The 23,035-nt window shown below is 46.3% G+C and overlaps 1 protein-coding gene across 3 annotated transcripts in view; it reads left to right on the top strand.

The window, feature by feature from the left end:
- The window catches only part of SYT14 (synaptotagmin 14), a 180,257-nt gene that overhangs the window by 108,790 nt on the left and 48,432 nt on the right, over positions 1 to 23,035 (top strand). For all 3 annotated transcript variants that reach the window (XM_056568204.1, XM_056568202.1, XM_056568203.1), the window contains 2 exons: positions 1,034 to 1,305; positions 8,792 to 9,244. In XM_056568204.1, the coding sequence (XP_056424179.1) occupies positions 1,034 to 1,305; positions 8,792 to 9,244 (725 nt within the window). The remainder of the gene's footprint in view (positions 1 to 1,033; positions 1,306 to 8,791; positions 9,245 to 23,035) is intronic.

Consider the following 23,035-nt stretch of genomic DNA (forward strand, 5'->3'; position numbering starts at 1 on the left):
AAGTCACGCCACCACTTTATTTAATAATCTTATTGTCCCATTGGTCAGACCCCACTGACTTGATGCCATAGACATATCATGGTGATGTTCCATTAATGTCATCACATTCAGGCCATTCTTGTAACCTCTTACTGCTCTATTATCTGAACTATGCCTTGTACACACCTATACCCATCTCACCATTGTAAAAGGCTATTGTATAACTAAGTAGACTCATTATTTCCTCAGCTCTGAGCCGTAATTAAATCCTATTATTTCTACCCATTTGTCTGATGTCATTGAATCGCTCAATAATATCCTAAACAGCTGCAGCCCCCAGTGCTGTAGGTGTCAATGCTTTCAGCTAAATATGCACCAGAGAGCTGTCAGTCCACGTCTGTCTGGAGTACCTGTCGATGACTTTCTCTTAATTGCTGTAGAAGTGACATTATCCATTGACAGCCTGTCCAAGTCTTCTCCTTCTCGTATGGTCTTCCCAGCAGACTGCCATACTTTGAGTGACAGACTTCCCGCTAGTTGCTATGGTTATTGAGATTTCTCCTTATCTCCTATTAGGGTGGCATTTATGTACATGCGAGCTCTTCAAATACATATGTGTCTCCTCCTAAAATAAAGAACAGTGACTGTAAGTCCTCCAGTCGTGTTCTTCTTTCAAGTTCGTAAAAATCCCATTGAGTAGTGTCTTGGTTATTTCTGTTTTCTGAGTTGGGTGGTATTCAACATGGTAAAGCATCCCTAGATGTTGTCTTCAAACCTTCTGTTACCACTGAAATGTTTCATGGACAGCTAGTAGTGTCCCTCTTTATAGAGTTATTTGGGTGTTTATTGATATGTAACACAAATACTTCTGTACCCTACAGGGAAGGGGAAGTTCACACGTCCCAACAACTTACGACTTGAATCCCAAATGATGAGACATTTAAGCCATGTCCATTTCGTGAGACCACCTGGTTTATAGTTTTAGGATTTTTTAGGTTTATCAAGCCTAAAATTTTTTAAGTATTACAGAACTAATGGATCTGCTTATTTACAGCTAACAGCATCCAAAGAATGAGGAGGACGCCACCGTTGGACGAGCTACAGCCCCCGCCGTACCAAGACGACTCTGGATCTCCTCACCTATCCTGTACTCCCTCGGAAATTGGGGACAGTAAATGTGAACTGTCTCATTGTAGCAATAGTCCCAGATACTCCTATAATAAGTGCCCCAGTGAGGGGAGTATGGGGCACGAAGTAGAGAGCTTTCAGAACAAAGGTTATGAAGAAGATGTTCCCAGCGACAGCACTGCCGTTCTAAGCCCAGAGGTACGTTCTTCATGGAGGGGATAGAAGCAACTTGCTGCATTACTACATACTGTATACTAACACTTTCCTCCCAGGAAGCTTTTTCAAGATAATCTATTTAATTGCATTTTGTTATTTGCTACTCACAGAAGGTGACCATATGGGAGCGGGAGTATCGTCTTGCTGGCAAACTGACTGATTAGGTTTTATTATCACCCGATGAACGTCTCTGTCACCACTTGAAACCAATATGAGTCCAATGTTCACAATAGCCAGCTGCAGTGCAAAGAATAGAGATCCACACCCCTCCCTTCCCCAGTTGTCACTCCGTCCCAAGGAGCTATATAGGAATATTATTACAGATGTGCTAAGTATAAATATATAATATCACCAGCGCTGGATGTTTACACGATGCCCTATCTGCTGCTTTACTATATGTAAGTCTCCCTGTATATGCGTACAGAGTGTTAAAAACTAATAAAAAATATATATAATAGTGAGCACTGAGAGGGACTTGAGTATGAATGTGTTATGTTACCACTTTAGGCGTTTATATTGGCATACCTGTATAAAGTAGAGCGATTATCCTCAGGTATGGCCATAAAAAGATGCAGGTAGGAACTATTACATGAGAGGTAAAAGAGATAAAATCAGGTATGTATTGAATATATATATATATATATATATACATATATATATATAAATATATATATATATATATATATATATATATATATATATATATACACTTCTTACTCTCCTAAAAGGTTGTAACCCACAATATCCACTTAGATATACCTGATAGGTCTCCGTTCGGGAGCAATGTGCTTTGTAGTTTTTATACAATCTCAGTATTATAGATAATGATGCCAGTGTGTAGTAAGATTTTATAAATAATATTGCCGGCGTCTAGTGTCTGGAGATCCCATAGAACAGGCTGTTACTGTTGGAAATAAAATGCACCAGTTAAGATGTATACGTAAAAAAAAATGGTACTGGTGCTCCCTATTGCACTGGTTTGTTTGTCCGGGTGGTGGTCCAGCTTCTTATGGCCTCCAGCTGTTGGTTCAGTAGGTGCCAGTAAGTTGCTCGTTGTTGGTAGCGGGAGTAGTGACGTCACTACGGTAGCTTGTATGATCCACAAAGCTTTCGACGCGTTGAAGTGGACTATATCCAACTTACTAGTTGGACACAGCTTGGTTGAAACGCTGTGATCTCCAGACACTAGATGCCGGCAATATTATTTATAAAATCCTACTACACACTGGCATCATTATCTAGAGTAATTGAGGAGATTGTATAAAAACTACAAAGCACATTTCTCCCGAACGGAGACCTATCAGGTATATCTAAGTGGATATTGTGGGTTACAACCTTTTAGGAGAGTAAGAAGTATATATATATATATTCAATACATACATGATTTTATCTCTTTTAGCTCTCATGTAACAGTTCCTACCTACATCTTTTTATGGCCATACCTGAGGATAATCGCTATACTTTATACAGGTATGCCAATATTAACGCCTAAAGAGGTAACATAACACATTATTACAGATGTACAGATGGGAACCAGAATTACTTGATCTTTGAAAACGTACATAACCAAACATCACAGGTTCAGACATTGAACTATTATGCAGATCATAGTGAGTGGTGCATGGCTAATATTTTTGCCTTTGAAACTTTTCATTAATTAGAAGGTGGCTAGCAAAAGCGTAAATATCATAGAAATAGACCATGTGGCTGCAGATATCATAAAAGTAGACCATGTGGCTTTAGATATCATAGAGGTAGAACTTGTGGTTGTAAATATCATAGAAGTAGACTGCAATGATCTCACCCCTCACCCCAGCGTTGCATCCTACGTCTCATTTGGCAGACAACATTATGTCTGGTGTCTGCATAAGCGTCCTTTCTAGTTCCAGGGCTGTTTGTCACTCTGTGATGCTCCCAACCAATCAGGAGATGCAGCAGCCCTGGCCAATCATAGGAGGCGGGATACTTAAATCCCCAGTGTCCTTTTATCTTTGCTCGTCCCTCGCCAGCGTTATTGACTCTGACTTACTAGTTTTTCTGGTCTCTTTGCTTGCCCTTCTGTTGACCTTAGCCCATCTGATCCTGCCTGTGTCTTTTTCTCTGCAATACCTATTTGTATTTCTGACTTCTGTTTTTTTAACTGTTAACCCTTTGCCTTTAGTTTTGGTTCCTGATGTACCTGCTTATTATCACTTTTTGCTTGTGTTACCTTCCTGATGGCCAGCACTACTCTGGAATAGGGAACGTCGCCCAGTTGACAGTCCATTGTTTAGGGCGAATTATCAAGTAAGCAGGAACAGAGTGTGTGGGCAATATTAAGGCTGCACTCTTCACTGGCTAAAGTGACATAGACCATGTTGCTGTAAATATCACAAAGGAGGACCATGTTGCTGTAGAAATCTGGCTGTAGATATCAGAGGTAGACCATGTGGCTATAGATATCAGAGGTATACCAAGCAGCTGTAGCCGTCATAGAGGTAGGCCATGTGGCTGTTGGTATCATAGAAGTAGATCATGTGGCTGCAATGGGGCCTATAGATATAGAGGGCCACAATAAGGTTGTCAAATCCCCATTATAATAGACTATGAGAAACTCCATACAGAAATTCTCTGCTTAGCTTAAAACATTAGCAAGCAATGATGTAGGGAATTAACCCCAAAATGTTTTTTGTTTTTGTTTTTTTTGTTATACTCCTCGCCCCTCCTTAATATAGATACCTGACCCTAAAATGAATCTAGATCCGTGACCTGCCCCACAAACCTCTTGAGACCATAGCAAAAAAAAATAAAATCAGACACCAGACCAGGCTCCGAATAGAATTTAGACCCCAGACTACACCCATAACAAATGTAATAATCAAATCATGAAGCCTTTATTGACACAAGAAATACAAGTACAAGAAATCCGAAATAACAATTGGAACTGTGCACGGGCCATAACACAATACAGAGTAATGAGGAGGACACCGAACAACAAGATAGCCCGTCATATGGGTGTAAGGCTTAGAGGATTAATTCAAAACAGGCAATAAATGAAGCAGTGACATTACACAACAGTGTGAGGTAGAAATAAGGCTACCCCTCATCACAAGAAGACCAGCATTAACTAGTAAAGAGACATGCAATGTTGTAAGGGAGGGCAGTAGGAAGATGACATCTAAGGGTTCCATAAAACAGTAAAGCGGTCCACAGAGTCATCCCGGATTGCAGATCATTTCTTATTCAGCAGAATCAGGGTAATCCTGTCAATGCTCTCTGCTGACATCTCTGTCCATTTTAGCGACCATGCATAGCAGATGTATAGCAGATGTATGCTAAGGGCTGCATGGTGGCTCAGTGGTTAGCACTGCTGCTTTGCAGTGCTGGGGACTTGGGTTCAAATCCCACTAAGGACAACAATAAATAAAGCATTATTATTATTATACCAACGTCAGCAGAGAGAACTGTGCTCGTGATGTCATCAGAGAGCATTCCAAAAAGAAAAGAATTTCCTCTGTAGTATTCAGCAGCTAATAAGTACAGGAATGATTATGATTTTTTAATAGAAGTAATTTACAAATATGTTTAACTTTCTGCCACCAGTTGATTTAAAAGAAAAAAGGTTTTCACCGGAGTACCCCTTTAAAATCAACCCACACTTTAGATCAACCCCTAAATAAATTCAGATCAGACCCCAAAATTAATTCATACCTAAGACATAAACTTCTAAATGAATCCATACTGCAAACTAACTAAATTCTTAATGGGGTACTCCACTGCTCAGCGTTTGGAACAAACTGTTCCGAACGCTGGAGTCGCCACCGGGAGCTCGTGATGTCATAGCCCCTCCCCCTCATGATGCCATGCCCCGCCCCCTCAATGCAAGTCTATGGGAGGGGGCGTGACGTCCTGCCATCATGCCCCCTCCCATAGTCTTGTATTGGGGCGGGAGGGGCGTAACGTCATGAGGGGGGGGGGCTGTGACATCACAAGCTCCCGGCGCCGGCTCCATTGTTCGGAACAATTTGTTCCAAACACTGAGCAGCGGAGTACCCCTTTAAAGGGGTTATCCAGCAATTACATTTTTTTTTTTTTTATTCTACCTGAGCTGCCACAAGAGAAATAACAAACTTTAACTTACCTCCCATCGCTCCCCCCAGTATGCTGATATCATTCTTATGCCCTTTTTCCGCATTCTTGGGCCCGACACATCACAATGCACTGGGCTTATCAATGGCCGCAGCAATGTCCTGCCTCGGCTGGTGATGCACTGAGCGTCAGTATGATGAAACGGGCCTAATACGTCACACTGCCGCTCATTGCTGCGACTGCGAAAAGCACCATCATTGTGTCCCATGTCAATATTTCTTACAGGGCTCCCTTATATCGGTGTACCCCCCTCATGGCTAATCGATTTCTGATAAAACCTTGGACTTAAAATATTAGAAGGGACAATATTGTCCGGTAGGGAATTTTTCCATCCCACAGACTCAGAGTGATTTGTACTTCTTTACTTTTATGCAGTTTTATACTCCCCTTGTCCTTATTCCTACTTATGTAAGTGTTCTGAAGTTCATAAACTATAGACCATACACAGATAGTAGAACATGGTAGATCACTGTAAAAAAAAACTAAATTAAATTACAAATATTAATAAATTTTATAGGAAGTGAGATTAATGACGGGGAGCAACCTGTAAGTGTGGCGTCACTTTTTGGCCTTTCTGTGAGAACTCTTACAACTCTTGTCCACTGAAAGCACTTTTTTCCCCCACAAAGTACCCCCAACAATAAGCTGTCCTATTGTTGGCAAGCTTAGCAATCAGAAGTAATCTATGGGGAACCTGGCTGCAAGTGCTCAATCCCCCTGCGGTGCCTCCACAGGGGAAATTAAGTATTACATATAACTCTTTAAAATCAATGGACTTTGGTTTAATGCACAGATATGTTGGGTCCTCCAGAGCGGCACCGTTTGTATATGCTTTCTTTTTTGGTTTATTAATATAGGTGCTGAATAGGGGACCTCCTTTATTAATTCACCACCTCCCTTCCCCTATGGGTTTCTTGTACCCAAAAAAAGCACCTTTAATATCTCACACGAGTTGTTGGACATAACCTTCTAAGAGCATCGGCTTGCTCAATAAAGCATTACTCTGGTACCAAACATTACTACTATTAAACAAAAGGCCCCATGAGATTACAAAGCCGATTAATAATAAAAATGTCAAATGTGAACTAAATTCTTATTGCTGTCTCACTTTCTGGGCTCAACCGGTGGGAAGATCTAAATATGTTTTAATCATGGCTTTTATGCATATTTGTTCCCCTGAGCTCCATTGGGTAAATGTCAGAGGGTGTTTTTCATGCTCAAATCGTGCTCTTCAGTCTGTAAATATTGACCAGATTGGAGGCGAAATTAATCTCTGCTGTTATTAAAATAATGATTAAAATGTGAACTTCCTTCGGAAAACTTACAGCAAAGAACGGCAATCTGGAAGTCGCTATAATGGGGGCGTTTTTGCTGTCACTGTTATGGGATCATGGGGGCCTTAACGGCTATAGAGTAACTCTGCCCATGTTTGCTGCAGTTACACAATGGTAGTTACCACTGATGTGGCTATTGTTATGAGTCTCTGTCTTATATAAGGGCAGTGTGGCTATCCCTGTAATGGAGGCTGTGTGGTATATGATAGTATGGGGGCACTGCGGAGGTAAGACTCATCACTCCTAATTCCCAAAGTCTGGGGACATATAGTGGGGGAACACAGTTACATAGTTGGTACAGTTAAAAATGACACATCACAGAGATTTATCAAAACTTGTGCAGAGGAAAAGTTGATCAGTTGCCCATAGTAACCAATCAGATCATTTCTTTCATTTTTGAAAAGGGCCTCTCAAAAATGAAAGAAGCGATCTGATTGATTGCTATGGGCAACCGGTCATCTTTTCCTCTGCACAGGTTTTCATAAATCTCCCCCATAGTCTGTCCGTTTCAGCTAGTTTCATATGCACGTTTTCACAGACTTTACATACATTTAACACTTTATGTTAAGGTGTCCATTGGTAAGTAAAGTCCAACACAAAAAATTAAAGGGGTACTCAACTGGCCAGCGTTCGGAAGTAAATGTTTCGAACACTGTTTTCACGCTGTGGGGGGTCTGCCACGCCCCTTGTGACATCACGGTCACTCCCCCTCAATGCAAGGCTATGAGAGGGGGCGTGACGACCGTCACGCCCCCTCCCATAGACTTGCATTGAGGGGGCGTGGCCGTGATGTCACAGGGGGCATGGCCGACCCCGCAGCACAAAAGCAGCATTTGGAACATTAAAGGGGTACTCCCATGGAAAACTTTTTTTTTTTTTTTTTTTAAATCAACTAGTGCCAGAAAGTTAAACAGATTTGTAAATCACTTCCATTAAAAAATCTTAATCCTTCCAGTACTTTTTAGGGGCTTTACACTAAAGAGAAATCCAAAAAAGAAATGCATTTCCTCTGATGTCATGACCACAATGCTCTCTGCCGACCTCTGCTGTACATTTTAGGAACTGTCCAGAGCAGCATATGTTTGCTATGGGGATTTTCTCCTGCTCTGGACTGTTCCTGAAATGGGCAGCAGAGGTCAGCAGAGAGCACTGTGGTCATGACATCAGAGGAAATGCATTTCTTTTTTGGATTTAAAAAAGTAATGGAAGGATTAAGATTAAGATTTTTTAATAGAACTGATTTACAAATCTGTTTAACTTTCTGGCACCATTTGATTTAAAAAAAAAAAAAAGTTTTCCATGGGAGTACCCCTTTAACTTCCGTTAGTTCCGTTAGTAAAGTCGTTTTGGACTTTACTAACCAATGAACCAGTTATCAACCATGATATCCATATTATTTTGTAGTATACACTACCTACCTCATTATTATGTACATTTAATGCCACATTGAAGGTGTATCATTTGCAGTTCCTCCTGGTTTCCACTATGTAACAATTCTCAGATCCTATGGAAGGTGCAAAACCTTCAATTTGCAGGAACGCCGTGATTGTTACCCTACAACTTGACGTTCTGTAACAGCACCTGGCGCATTCCTTCACACCCAGTAATTTATTTAATAATTTTTGCCATTGACTCCGCGCACCGCGGCTCTGCCAAGCACCAATCTCTGTCTCCTCTGCAAATTCCCAAGTGATGTAAAAGGTCCTGAGGCTATAACACTAATTCGGGCTTTACTTAATAGTCAATTTTGACAAGTTCTTAGCTCAGGGAAGAAGCTATAATATATTCTATGAATTTCTAGAAGGTTTATTTTCAGGTCTTTTTTTATCTGGTCATTGTTATTGTGTAATTTCTGCAGGTTTATATGGTTCTTTTGTACTATGTTATTTTTCCCCTTCGGAAAAAAAAAATTTGACATTTGCAGACATAGAAATTGTATTTTTTTTTTTAAATTATATGAAACCAAATGAAATAAATACATGCATACTCTTATTTTTTTTCCCTAGGATTTGTCAGCAAGAGGATCATCTTCACAGCTTCCTAAGTCTTTTGATCCGGAGCCAGTAGCTAAATACGGCACATTGGATGTAACTTTTGACTATGATTCACAAGAGCAGAAACTTCTTGTCACAGTGACAGCTGTCACCGACCTGCCCACACACAACAGGACTGGGAATAGCAATTCCTGGCAGGTCCATCTTGTTTTGTTACCTATGAAGAAGCAGAGAACCAAAACCGCCATTCAGAAGGGACCTTGCCCGATGTTCACAGAGTCCTTCAAGTTTAATCATATAGAATCAGAAATGATTGCAAATTACGCTGTGCGCTTCAGACTTTACCTCGTTCGCCGGATGAAAAAAGAAAGGATTGTTGGAGAAAAGGTATTTTACCTGACAAAGTTGAATCTCCAAGGAAAGCTATCAGTCCCGGTAGTGTTAGAGCCTGCGTACAGTCTGTCGGTAAGTGATATACAGAAAAAGAATGAAATAAGTAAAAGCTTGGGGTAAGTTTTTACTAAACAAAAAAAAACAAAATTTGTTGGATTGACAATAATTTTAAGTTTTACAGCAAGACACTGTAACATTTAAACTTAAGAGTCTGGCCTGTTATTTTAATAAGACTATGTATACTAAAAGAAATCTATAGCTGTATTTCAATTCACTTTTATTCACAAGGCATCAAACATATAAGATCATCACATAAAATCACCAGCATTTATTTTGGAAAATATACATGGGAGAAACCAAGAGAACACAACGGAGTCATTTAAAAAAAATGAAGTGTGTGTCAAAAAGGCACCAATTTTTATTATTTCCTTAGAAAAAAGACAGTGCATTGATAAAATACACGTATATGGTGTCTTGATATATGTTGTTTCATGATATATTAGATTGGAGTTCATAGATATACGACCCGTACTTGCAATTGGGGTGTCACTTGACAGCTTTGAGTATTGCATGTAGCACCATTGGTGTACAGTGCATATATACCGTATATATTCGAGTATAAGCCAAACCCAGGAAAACCCAGGAAAAGTTATTGACTCGACTATAAGCCCTGTGCGGCGGCGTCAAGGCAATGTCACTACTCCGGGGCCGAAGCGCAGAGAAGAGGCTCCCCCCTGTGAAAATGGACAGCCCGCAACGACTAACCATCCCCACCGGACGGTCCCTGCAGCATAGAAGGCCTGGACCAGCTCACCCCAACGTCCCGCTGGGGGAGGTGAGTACAAAACAAAGGGGGGGGGGGCTGAATGATGACGAAGGCCGCAGCGGTCTTCAACCTGCGGACCTCCAGAGGTTTCAAAACTACAACACCCAGGCTTGCTGGGAGTTGTAGTTTTGCAACATCTGGAGGTCTGCAGGTTGAAGACCACTGATGAAGGGATTGACAGGCGGAGAGTTCACTCGAGTATAAGCCGAGGGGGGCGTTTTCAGCACAAAAAATCGTGCTGAAAAACTCGGCTTATACTCGAGTATATACGGTATTCCCTCTTTTTTTCCCCAATATTGTGTCTTTTGGTTTGAAAATATACATGAGGTATGGCCAATAAACTGTGGTCCCAAAGGTGATCAGATAAGCAACTACATGAGATAAGGGGTTGCCCGGAACAGACAAATGGGCACAGGAGAAGAAAAAAAAAATGCTGCAAATAGTAAATCCCCAGGAAGAAACACCATAAAGTGCATATTAGATCATGAAACCAGAGGGAAAACACGCTGAAAGAAATCCCATGTATAAGGTCAGACCCATGTATATCTGCCCCAGTGTATGTTTCACTTTAGAGTGCAAACATATAAAATAGCCTTTTTATTTTTTTCAGCCAAGCGTCAAAGGGGCGGAGCTGATTGGCTCTGGCACACCGCCTCGGTCACCCTCGCCTCCTAGCCCCTAATTCACTGATATACAGGGCCCTTTGTATCTGTCAAGAAGGGTCTGGAGGAGTGAGGGTAATTGAGGAGGTGTGCCAGGTTGTGGCACTTGAGCAGCTCTGCTCTGCCTCCTCGACACTTGGTGGTTGCCAAACTTATAAAGTAGAGCTGACTGATTATTTCTAAAGGTGTTCTAAATTTAAAAAAAAAAAAATACCTGTGTATGTAATGTGTATATAAACCACATCATGCAAGATTATTCAGTGTTATGTTTTGGTTTCTGCAATATTCAGAGACAGCACCAATCCAGATAGCACAGATAACCTATAGCATCACCTTTCCTATGACTACGGTTTGGGTTGAGTTTACTTAGCTGGTCTCAGGACTTTAAGGTCCTAAACTGCGGAGTATAGGTGGAATTTTTGGTATGGGCAACGACTGATGAAGGCTTAGGCCAAAACGGACTGAATGAAACACGCCAAAAGTCGTGTTAACTAGGATAAAGCAGAGTCAAACTAGCCAAGGATGGTAATAATGGTCAGATTTTTGACATAAAATAGAATAAAACATATTAAAAAACTATGCATTTTGGTAGTTTAAAGGAGAACTCCAGAATATAAAAATTGTCCCCCATACTGCCGGCAGTAAAAAAATAAAGATGTACATACCTTACTCCGCTCCCCCGGGGCCTCCGGTAACCGTCTCCGGTCTCCGCCACGATCCTCTTCCTGGTTGCCGGTGGTTGGCGAGTCATACTGCACTCAGCCAATCACCGGCCGCAGTGAAGTCCCGACTCGGCCGGCGATAGGCTGAGCGGCAGTGTGAGAACGCTTCAGGACACAAAATTCTTCACTACACCGCACCAGCTGCCGGGGCCAAAAACGTCACACTGCCGCTCAGCCTATAGCCGGCCGAGTCGGGACTTCACTGCGGCCGGTGATTGGCTGAGTGTAGTATGACTCGCCGACCACCGGCAACCAGGAAGAGGATCGCGGCGGAGGCTGGAGCCAGTTACCGGAGACCCCGGGGGAGCGGAGGAAGGTATGTACATCTTTATTTTTTTTTACTGCCGGCAGTATGGGCGACAATTTTTATATTCTGGAGTTCTCCTTTAATCTCCCTTCTGCAATCTAATGAAGGGACATTAGACTCCCAAAATGTGTCATTGCTTTTGTGTTTTTTTATTTTATTTTATATCAGTAAATAAGGGGTTGTCTGGGGGAATTTAATATGTTCCTATTGGGGGGGATTTATCAAAACCTGTCCAGAGGAAAAGTTGCCCAGTTGCCCATAGCAACCAATCAGATTGCTTCTTTCATTTTTAACAAGGCCCCTGCAAAATGAAAGAAGCGATCTGATTGGTTGCTATAGGCAACTGGGCAACTTTTTCTCTGGACAGGTTTTGATAAATCTCCCCCATTGTCCCCAGCCTGCCTAATAAAAATAACATACACTTTTACTCACCTTCTTCTGCTTCCTCGTAGCTCTGGAATTATATTTTTGAAGAATTTTTTTCATTTGTTTTTTCTAATTTTCCATTTTACTATCAAAATAATAAATAAAAATCTTGCAATTTCCATTCTGGCCACTAGGCCTAAAACTAAACGGAGACTTCCTGTTCTGTACTGATCACTTCCCATCAGTTTCCTCCTTACCATCACAGACAGGATTATAAAAGGTGTCACCAGTATGTAGATAACCAAGGTTCACAAAAAAGCTGTTGCTCACAGATCTGTCTCCCCCTCCCTCTATAATGACCTCTGCAAAGGTCACAGATCATACCCAGACAACTTTCCTGTAGGACAACTTGTCTATTGTGTCTATGTCCATGGAGCTTGCTGTAAAGCAAATCATTAATGCTGTTAATAAAACAGCTCAGGCAAGATGGCAGCCCCCATTATAATGTACAAAAAATTGAACAAATTATGGGGGGCGTGGTTTGCCATGCAGGAGTGAGGACGTGCTTCCTAGGAGCTCCGGTCCTGCACCCCTTTTCTGCCTAAGACCTCCGTCTACTCCTATGGGGAACCAAAAAAAGAAGAAGCAGAGACTGGCCCGGTCCCGACCGTCCTCTCCACCAAGGGATTTACGGGGCTATTTCACCCGTTCACAGCCCCAGAGGAGTATGTCCCTACCTCCTCCAGAGCAGCTCTGCAAGATGGCGGCTCCTCCCTCCTCCGCATCAGCTATGGGGCGAAGTCCTGCAGGACCAAGAGTGCTTACCTTAGCGCTGGACCCGGCACCTGTTCCTCCGGTCCCCCTGGATCCTGCTGCTGCCTGGATTCCTCCGCCCTCGGCCTCCTGTGCGCCGAGCACCGCTGCGGCCCTGCTACTACAGGCCGGGGCCTCTCCTTCTATTAGGCCGCAACTGAAGGACCCCGGCGCTGCCTGCACCACGCCTGTCACGTGCGCAGCGCAGGCCCCGGCAACATGCGCTTCCTCAGTGGACGTCTGCAGCGGCGGAGAGACTGCATCACCACCCCCTGGAACCGGACAGGTGAGCCGGGGTTCTCCCCCATCTACAGTTATCAGTGGCTCCCTGTCCGGGAGCCCCACAGCGCCTACTCCTCAGAGTGAGAGCTGCCTTCCCCATCCGGCAGCCTCACCTCTTCATCTGCTGGCTCCCCTCTCCCCGGGGTCACCGTCTGGGCCACAGCAGGCCTCTGGCCCCATCGTAGTGCTGCCACCTGCATCCCCGGTCGGGGGGCTGGTGCTGGGGCCTCCTCATATGCCCACGGACTGGCCTCCACTACCAGGCCCTTGCTCTTCCCCCCTGGTGGCCTTTTATGCAGTGCCCCAGCCGGGCTCTGCCTCTCAGCTGATGGCTGCCCCACCATCTCCCCAGTGGTCATCAGGCTCCTCCTGGGGGCCCCCAGCCCAACGCTCTCCCGCTGCCCTGTTTGGGGACGTCCACCTGCCTCCAAGTGAGGGCCCCCCCCCTAACGAAGACACGTTTATGACCTCTCTTGCCCCTGCGGACCCACCCCTGAGTCTCCGGGGCACGCCACCCATACTTAGAGCCCCTTCACCTACTTCCTTTCCACCCTCTTCCCCTGCTGACGGGACTGACCGACCATTAACCCTGGCAGACCTACGCTCTTTGATTGCCTCTTTACCAACCAGAGAATATTTCTCATCCATGGCTAAACAAATGGTGGCTGAATGTAAGCAAGAATTTGTCCAACTCCGCTCTGAAGTTTCCACTTTATTATCCAAAGTAGAAACTATTGCTTCTGCTCAAGATTCCTCCTCTGCAGAAATTCAATCTCTTCAGGAAACGGTGCAGAAACACAGCGATCAACTTTTTCACTTGCAGCAACACCTGGACGATGTTGAAAACCGCAACAGGTGGAATAACGTTCGCATACGCGGTCTGTCTAAAGCGGTTGGCCTTGATGAATTTCATTCTGCTTTGCTCACGTTCTTTAATGACCTGTTGGACCGTCCTGCTTACACCCATATTGAACTGGACCGAGCCCACCGGGCCCTGAGGCCCCCATCACCAGATGACCGTCGCCCAAGGGGTGTTATCTATCAGGTGCATTTTTATACCATCAAGGAGGACATATTGCGATTGTCCCGTTTCCGTCGTTGGATTTACTATAAGGACGTGGAAATACAACTTTTCCCAGATTTATCCCGCCACACCCTGGCGCAACGTGCTGCTCTTCGTCCCTTGCTGGAGGTTCTTAGAGAGCGGGGCCTGTTGTACCGTTGGGGCTTCCACTTCGCCCTCACGGTCCGGAAAGATGGCAGCGCTTACACTCTGCGCTCCCCAGATGACCTTCCTGACTTTCTTAAAGATCTGGACATTCCATCTCCCTCCTTACCTGACTGGCCCACACTGGCCTCGCAAGCCCCCAAACGCCCTATCCAGAGATCTCCTCAGAAAACCTCCAAGCAGGCCCGACCTGGACTCCCACCACGGGACACCAGACGTCAACGCTTGGTCACTAGATGGGAGACTGTCCCTTCCTCGTCCCGGGCGGGCCCACTCCCCACCACCTGAGAGCCCGATTGTAGTGTATTGATTGTTTGCTCATTGCTCTGAGATGCCCTTGGCCCCCACTCTTATAATGCATATGGGGTTTATTTTATTGATTTTTTCTTTAACTGTTTCATGCTATGATGTTAAACCATTTGTTTTCAATTTTGACAGGGTTGAGCCGTTTCCTGTTCTTTTCCCCATTTTGTCTTCTCTAGTGTCTGCTACCTCTTCTGTTCTACCATATACTAATACAATTTCCCCGTTCTCCATCTGCATCTGATCAACGTCTCTACTCCCTGACGGAGGTCTCTCTTCTCTAATGTCTCTCTCATGTGCATCCTTGGGGGTGCCGGCTCCGGCCTCCTCGCATGCCTGTTTGCTTTCCACGTTTCCCACATAGGCTGAAACTGTCGCGGGCTCTCTCCCCCGGCGTAAGTTACTCTGGTCTTGGACCCTCTCCTTTGTAGATTGTGCTGCAGCTGATCATAATCTGCTGCTACTTTTGTTTTGCCTTTTCTTGATCGCCTCCTGTTTGTCTTCTCCCTCTCCTCTTTCCCCTTCCTCTCTTGTCCTTTCTTCCTCTTTGGTTCTTTGTGAAGACGGAGCTAGTGGTCGTGCGCACCCCTCGTCTGTGAACCCCCATGGCGGATCTCAATTTTGCTTCTTTTGACGCGAAGGGTCTCAACACGCCGGTGAAGCAAACACAGATTCTGCACCACCTTCATAAACGCAAGGTACATATCGCTTGCTTTCAAGAAACTCACTTTAAAACTGGCCATGCCCCTACCGTTAATAATAGACATTTCCCGCTTTGGTTCTGCGCTAACAATCCAGAGACACTCTCTAAGGGGGTTGCTATTGCTCTCCATAGGTCCCTCACACACCAAGTCCTTAATGTGGTTCTAGACCCACTGGCTAGATATATCATTCTGTCCCTTTCTGTGGGGGGAACTCTGCTCACAGTGGTTAATGTGTATGCCCCTAACCAGGGCCAGGCAAACTTTTTAGTGGAATTAATAGATATGCTTCTGCCTGTGGTCTCGGGGACTGTGGTGCTGTGCGGGGACTTGAACTTGACTCTGGATCCCACTCTGGATAATTCCCTGGGACGTTCTAATCTGTCTTATGCGGCCATCAAGCATGTAAAACGCGCTTTTGGTCTCCTGCAATTGCACGATGTCTGGCGTTTACAACATCCCGCTGACAGAGACTACAGCTTTTTCTCTTCCCCGCACAGGACCTACAGTCGAATTGACCATATCCTAGTGCCACATACAGCCTTACCCTGGGCGAGCTCTTCCTCAATAGGAAACATCTTGTGGTCGGATCATGCTGCAGTGTTTTGCTCTCTCTCCGCTAACCCTCTCTGACTCGGTCTACCTGGTCATGGAAATTGAATGAATCTCTACTTTTAGATCCCCTTTGCATGTCTGATCTGACCACAACTGTTTCATCATTCCTGAGCGACCATAGTAATGATACCACGGCTCCCTTTTATCAATGGGAGGCGTTAAAATGCGTTTTGCGCGGGGTCCTCATCAAACATGGTTCTCGGCTGAAGCAGGGTAGAGCCCACGCCCTCCGTAAAGCCCTCCTCCTGGTCTCCTCGCTTGAACTATCTCATAAGCACTTGCTCTCACAAGCAGTTCTGAGGGAATTGCAACTCGCTAGATTAGAGGTCAAGTGCCTCTTGGGGGCGCTGGCTACAGGTAGGCCGCAGCAAGTTCTACGAATTTGGCAACAAAAGTGGCCGCATGCTAGCTAGAGCACTACGTTCCAAAATAGCCCAGGCCCACGTACCAAGCATACGTTCCCCCAACGGTACCATTGTACACTCCACCCCTGACATAGCTTCCTCTTTCCTTGACTTCTTTTCAAACCTCTATAACCTCCCCCAGCCACTCAGCCCTCCTCCTTCTCCGCCCTCACCCTTTCCGTCCTTGCCGCCGGAGGAGTTGGAGTCCCTCGAGGCTCCCTTTACCCCAGAGGAGCTTGCCATGGTAGTCCGGGACCTTCCGGGTGGGAAAAGTCCAGGCCCTGATGGCTTCACGGCTAGGTTTTTTAAATCCCTCCTTGATGCCCCTTCCCCACTCATGCTCCGGGCGTTTAATTCTGTCTCCTCTTCCCATCCTACCCCTCCTTCCTCCCTGCTGGCCCACGTGGTAGTCATCCCCAAGCCCGGGAAAGACCCCCAGTCTTGTGGAAACTATCGTCCCATTTCACTATTAAATGGGGATCTGAACATTTATGCTAAATTGCTGGCGACCCTCCTTAACTCTATTCTCCCTTCCCTGGTCCACCCTGACCAGGTTGGCTTTGTGCCGGGGAGGGAAGCCAGGGACAATATGATCAAAACATTTGATTTGATTCATTACGCTCAGTCCTCCAAATTGCCCTTGATGGTACTCTCCCTTGACGCCGAAAAGGCTTTTGATCGCGTCTCATGGTCCTCCCTGGCACAAACCCTAAGTCATATTGGCCTTGGTCCCGTCTTTATCTCCAAAATCATGGCCCTGTATAGCTCCCCTGCGGCCCGCCTGAAGATCAATGGCTCATTATCTGACTCCTTCCCCATACGCAATGGTACGCGCCAGGGTTGCCCCCTCTCCCTCCTGCTGTATGTTCTGGTGATGGAACATCTCCTTGCTGACATCAGGACTGACCCCAACATACAGGGGATATTGGTCAGAGACCAGGTGTATAAATGCTCGGCTTTTGCCAATGATCTTATAGTCTACCTCTCGAACCCTGTAGTATCATTAGCTAACCTCATGACCCGTATCCGAGAGTTCGGTGCCTGGTCTAATTTCAAGATTAATCTTTCCAAATCCGAGGCCCTCAATGTATCCTTGCCTGGACATACAGTAGACTCTCTCCGCTCTGCCTTTCCCTTTGCCTGGCCCTCCCGAGGTTTCACGTATTTAGGTACTAAGCTATCCTCTGACTCATCCCTCTTGTTTTCTCTTAATTTCTCCCCTCTTCTTGCACAGTTTAGATTGGATCTGACCGCCTGGGACAAACGGGAATTCTACTGGTTTGGAAGAATTAGCATCTTAAAAATGAATCTTTTGCCCAGGCTGTTATATTTTCTACAAACTGTACCTATTCATCTCCCATCCTCCTTCTGGCGTGATATCCAACGCTGCTTCGGACTGTTCATCTGGTCATCGATACGGCCCCGCTTGAATCGCCTCCTTCTTTCCAGGCCTAAATTGTCTGGTGGAGCAGGCCTCCCGGATTGCCGCTTATACTTCTTAGACTGTGTGCATGCTCGGGTCCTTGACTGGTCGCACAACTCCGAATCCAAGGTTTGGGTCTGCCTGGCCCAAGACCTCTGCCCTAAGGCTCTGGCCACCCTTCCCTGGACTTGGTCCCCAGCCCATTTTTCAATCTTTTCTACCTCCTACTCCACACGCCACACCTTAGCGTCTTTACACTCTGTTGGTGGTAACATTAGCCTAATTGACCGTCAGGGCCCTCTCCTACCTATAACTGACCATCCAGATTTTCCACCTGGGGACTCCACTGACGGCTCCTTTCTTGGCGCCACTCGGTCCGCCCCCCTGCGCTTTCAACATGTCCTGCTTGCGCGCCAGCTGAAACCCCTGGAAGTCCTACTGGCGGATCGTCCTTCTTCAGCCAGGGCCCCTTTTGCCTATATGCAATTGCGCCATTTTTATTCCTCCATCCCCGCTCATTTTGCCCTGGCCCGTGACCTACTACCCTTTGAACGCCTATGTCTTGCCTTGTCGTACCCTCGCCACTCCATCTCCATTCTTTACAATCTTTTATTATCCCTCCGAATGCCTTCCCTGCTTAGTTATTGCAACGCTTGGGAGACGGAATTAGGTGTGCAATTCACCCCTGAGGCCTGGGGCAAATGTTTCTTCCTGACTCATAAGGCAGTGGTAGCCACCAAAGTACAAGAAAAGTGTTACAAAATTCTCTCCCGCTGGTACCGTGTGTCGGCGGTACTTCACCACTGGTACCCCTCGGTCCCGAGTGTGTGCTGGCATCGTGGCGCTGCGGAGGGTACGATGACGCACGTCTGGTGGAGTTGCCCCATACATGCTCTATTCTGGCGTTCAGTCCTCCGGGTTGTTCGGGAGGTTACTGGGGTCGTGGTTCCCAGTACCCCTGCTGCTGCCCTGTTCTTTATGTTCCCCATGGCGCAAGCGAAATACAAGAAGTCTTTGGCGAGACACCTCCTTCAGGCAGCGAAGGCAGTCATTCCCCGGAGGTGGCGGTCTACGGACCCCCCTACTTTAGATGATTGGTTGGCGGAGGTTGCTAACTCCCGTCAAATAGAGGAGCTAATGGCGGTACTCCCTGAGGACGCTGTGCGTGTTGAGACCACTTAGCTCCCATGGGTGCAATTCTGCTCTTCTTAGAGGTGTAGGTCCCTCTGATATCCCTCTGATGTAACAGCAGTTTCCTGAAGTGTGCTGACCCTGTGCGCTGTTGTGGACCACACTGGCTCCGGACTCCTCTTTTTCTTGTTGCTGGTTCTCCCCTTCCCATTTCACTTCTACTGTTTCTGCCCCCTTTCCCGGTCTCTCCCCCTTACTCTTCCTTCCTCTTTTGGTGTTTTCCGTCTTGTTTTGTCTGTACCTAGATACCCATGTACGCTGACGTCAATCCATGTGTTCCTACTGGAGCACTTGTTCTTGTTAAATGTTTCTTTGTTAATGTTCTCAATTGCTTTATCTGGAGCTCCCTGGTCTTAGGGACTGGTAGACTGTCTAGTGCTCTCATATGTTTGAATGATACACAGTTCCATAGGACACTTTATCTCTGTTGATTTATTTGTTTTCTGTCGACCTACTTGGTTTATGTATGTCTAGAATGTTGTTGTCCATTGGGCCTACCCTGGCCACTGGACTTTATTCTCAGGATTTGCCTATATTGACGAATATTCATTGTTTGTATTGTTATTTCTTTGCATCTTTAACCCCTTAAGGACGCAGGACGTAAATGTACGTCCTGGTGAGGTGGTACTTAACGCACCAGGACGTACATTTACGTCCTGTGCATAACCGCGGGCATCGGAGCGATGCCCGTGTCATGCACGGCTGATCCCGGCTGCTGATCGCTGATCTCGCGGGCGTCCGCCATTAACCCCTCAGGTGCCGGGATCAATACAGATCCCGGCATCTGCGGCAGTGCACGATTTGAATGAATGATCGGATCGCCCGCAGCGCTGATGCGAGGATCCGATCATTCATAACGCCGCACGGAGGTCCCCTCTCCTTCCTCCGTCCGGCTCCCGGCATCTCCTGCTCTGGTCTGTGATCGAGCAGACCAGAGCAGAAGATCACCGAAAACACTGATCTGTTCTATTTCCTATACATAGAACAGATCAGTATTAGCAATCATGGTATTGCTATGAATAGTCCCCTATGGGGACTATTCAAGTGTAAAAAAAAATGTAAAAAAAAAGTGAAAAATCCCCTCCCCCAATAAAAAAGTAAAACGTCCGTTTTCCCCCCAAAAAGCGTAAAAATTTTTTTTTATAGACATATTTGGTATCGCCGCGTGCGTAAATGTCCGAACTATTAAAATAAAATGTTAATGATCCCGTACGGTGAACGGCGTGAACGAAAAAAAAAAAAAAAAGTCCAAAATTCCTACTTTTTTAATACATTTTATTAAAAAAAAAATTATAAAAAATGTATTAAAAGTTTTTTATATGCAAATGTGGTATCAAAAAAAAGTACAGATCATGGCGCAAAAAATGAGCCCCCATACCGCCGCTTATACGGAAAAATTAAAAAGTTAGAGGTCATCAAAATAAAGGGATTATAAACGTACTGTTACGCCGAGCGCTCCGGGTCCCCGCTCCTCCCCGGAGCGCTCGCAGCGTTCTCTCATTCGCAGTGCCCCGGTCAGACCTGCTGACCGGGTGCGCTGCGATATTACTCCCAGCCGGGATGCGATTCGCGATGCGGGACGCGCCCGCTCGCGATGCGCATCTCGGCTCCCGTACCTGACCCGTTCCCCGTCTGTGTTGTCCCGGCGCGCGCGGCCCCGCTCCTTAGGGCGCGCGCGCCGGGTCTCTGCAATTTAAAGGGCCGCTGCGCCACTGATTGGCGCAGCAGGCCTAATCAGTATTCTCACCTGTGCACTCCCTACTTATACCTCACTTCCCCTGCACTCCCTCGCCGGATCTTGTTGCCATTGTGCCAGTGAAAGCGTTTCCTTGTGTGTTCCTAGCCTGTGTTCCAGACCTCCTGCCGTTGCCCCTGACTACGATCCTTGCTGCCTGCCCTGACCTTCTGCTACGTCCGACCTTGCTCTTGTCTACTCCCTTGTACCGCGCCTATCTTCAGCAGTCAGAGAGGTTGAGCCGTTGCTGGTGGATACGACCTGGTTGCTACCGCCGCTGCAAGACCATCCCGCTTTGCGGCGGGCTCTGGTGAATACCAGTAGCAACTTAGACCCGGTCCACCAACACGGTCCACGCCAATCCTTCTCTGGCACAGAGGATCCACCTCCAGCCAGCCGAATCGTGACAGTAGATCCGGCCATGGATCCCGCTGAAGTCCCACTGCCAGTTGTCGCCGACCTCACCACGGTGGTCGCCCAGCAGTCGCAACAGATAGCGCAACAAGGTCACCAGCTGTCTCAACTGACCGTGATGCTACAGCAGCTATTACCACAGCTCCAGCAACAATCTCCTCCGCCAGCTCCTGCACCTCCTCCGCAGCGAGTGGCCGCTTCCGGCTTACGATTATCCTTGCCGGATAAATTTGATGGGGACTCTAAGTTTTGCCGTGGCTTTCTTTCGCAATGTTCCCTGCACTTGGAGATGATGTCGGACCAGTTTCCAACTGAAAGCTCTAAGGTGGCTTTCGTAGTCAGCCTTCTGTCTGGGAAAGCTCTGTCATGGGCCACACCGCTCTGGGACCGCAATGACCCTGTCACTGCCTCTGTACACTCCTTCTTCACGGAGATCCGAAGTGTCTTTGAGGAACCTGCCCGAGCCTCTTCTGCTGAGACTGCCCTGCTGAACCTGGTCCAGGGTAATTCTTCTGTTGGCGAGTACGCCATCCAATTCCGTACTCTTGCCTCCGAATTATCCTGGAATAATGAGGCCCTCTGCGCGACCTTTAAAAAAGGCCTATCCAGCAACATTAAAGATGTGCTGGCCGCACGAGAAATTCCTGCTAACCTGCATGAACTTATTCATCTTGCCACCTGCATCGACATGCGTTTTTCCGAAAGGCGTCAGGAGCTCCGCCAGGATATGGACTTTGTTCGCACGAGGCGTTTTTTCTCCCCGGCTCCTCTCTCCTCTAGTCCTCTGCAATCCGTTCCTGTGCCTCCCGCCGTGGAGGCTATGCAAGTTGACCGGTCTCGCTTGACACCTCAAGAGAGGACACGACGCCGCATGGAGAACCTATGCCTGTACTGTGCCGCTACCGAACACTTCTTGAAAGATTGTCCTATCCGTCCTCCCCGCCTGGAAAGACGTATGCTGACTCCGCACAAAGATGAGACAGTTCTTGATGTCTACTCTGCTTCTCCACGCCTTACTGTGCCTGTGTGGATATCTTCCTCTACCTTCTCCTTCTCTGCTACGGCCTTCTTGGATTCCGGATCTGCAGGAAATTTTATTTTGGCCTCTCTCATCAACAGGTTCAACATCCCGGTGACCAGTCTCGCCAGACCCCTCTACATCAATTCTGTTAACAATGAAAGATTGGACTGTACCGTGCGTTACCGCACGGAACCTCTCCTAATGTGCATCGGACCTCATCACGAAAAAATTGAATTTTTGGTCCTCTCCAACTGCACTTCTGAAATTCTTCTTGGATTACCGTGGCTTCAACGCCATTCCCCAACCCTTGATTGGTCCACAGGAGAAATCAAGAACTGGGGTACTTCTTGTCACAAGGACTGTCTTAAATCGGTTCCCAGTACTCCTTGCCGTGACCCTGTGGTTCCCCCTGTATCCGGTCTTCCTAAGGCTTATATGGACTATTCTGACGTTTTTTGCAAAAAGCAAGCTGAGACTTTACCTCCTCACAGGCCTTATGACTGTCCTATTGACCTCCTCCCGGGTACTACCCCACCCCGGGGCAGAATCTATCCTCTGTCTGCTCCTGAGACTCTTGCCATGTCGGAGTACATCCAGGAGAATTTAAGAAAGGGGTTTATCCGCAAGTCCTCCTCTCCTGCCGGAGCTGTATTTTTTTTTGTGTCCAAAAAAGATGGCTCCCTACGTCCTTGTATTGATTACCGCGGACTTAATAAAATCACGGTAAAAAAAACGCTACCCCTTACCTCTTATCTCGGAACTCTTTGATCGCTTACAAGGTGCCCACATCTTTACCAAACTGGACTTAAGAGGTGCTTATAATCTCATCCGCATCAGGGAGGGGGACGAA

This window comes from Hyla sarda, chromosome 3, assembly GCF_029499605.1.
Source record: "Hyla sarda isolate aHylSar1 chromosome 3, aHylSar1.hap1, whole genome shotgun sequence".
NCBI classification, from domain to species: domain Eukaryota; kingdom Metazoa; phylum Chordata; class Amphibia; order Anura; family Hylidae; genus Hyla; species Hyla sarda.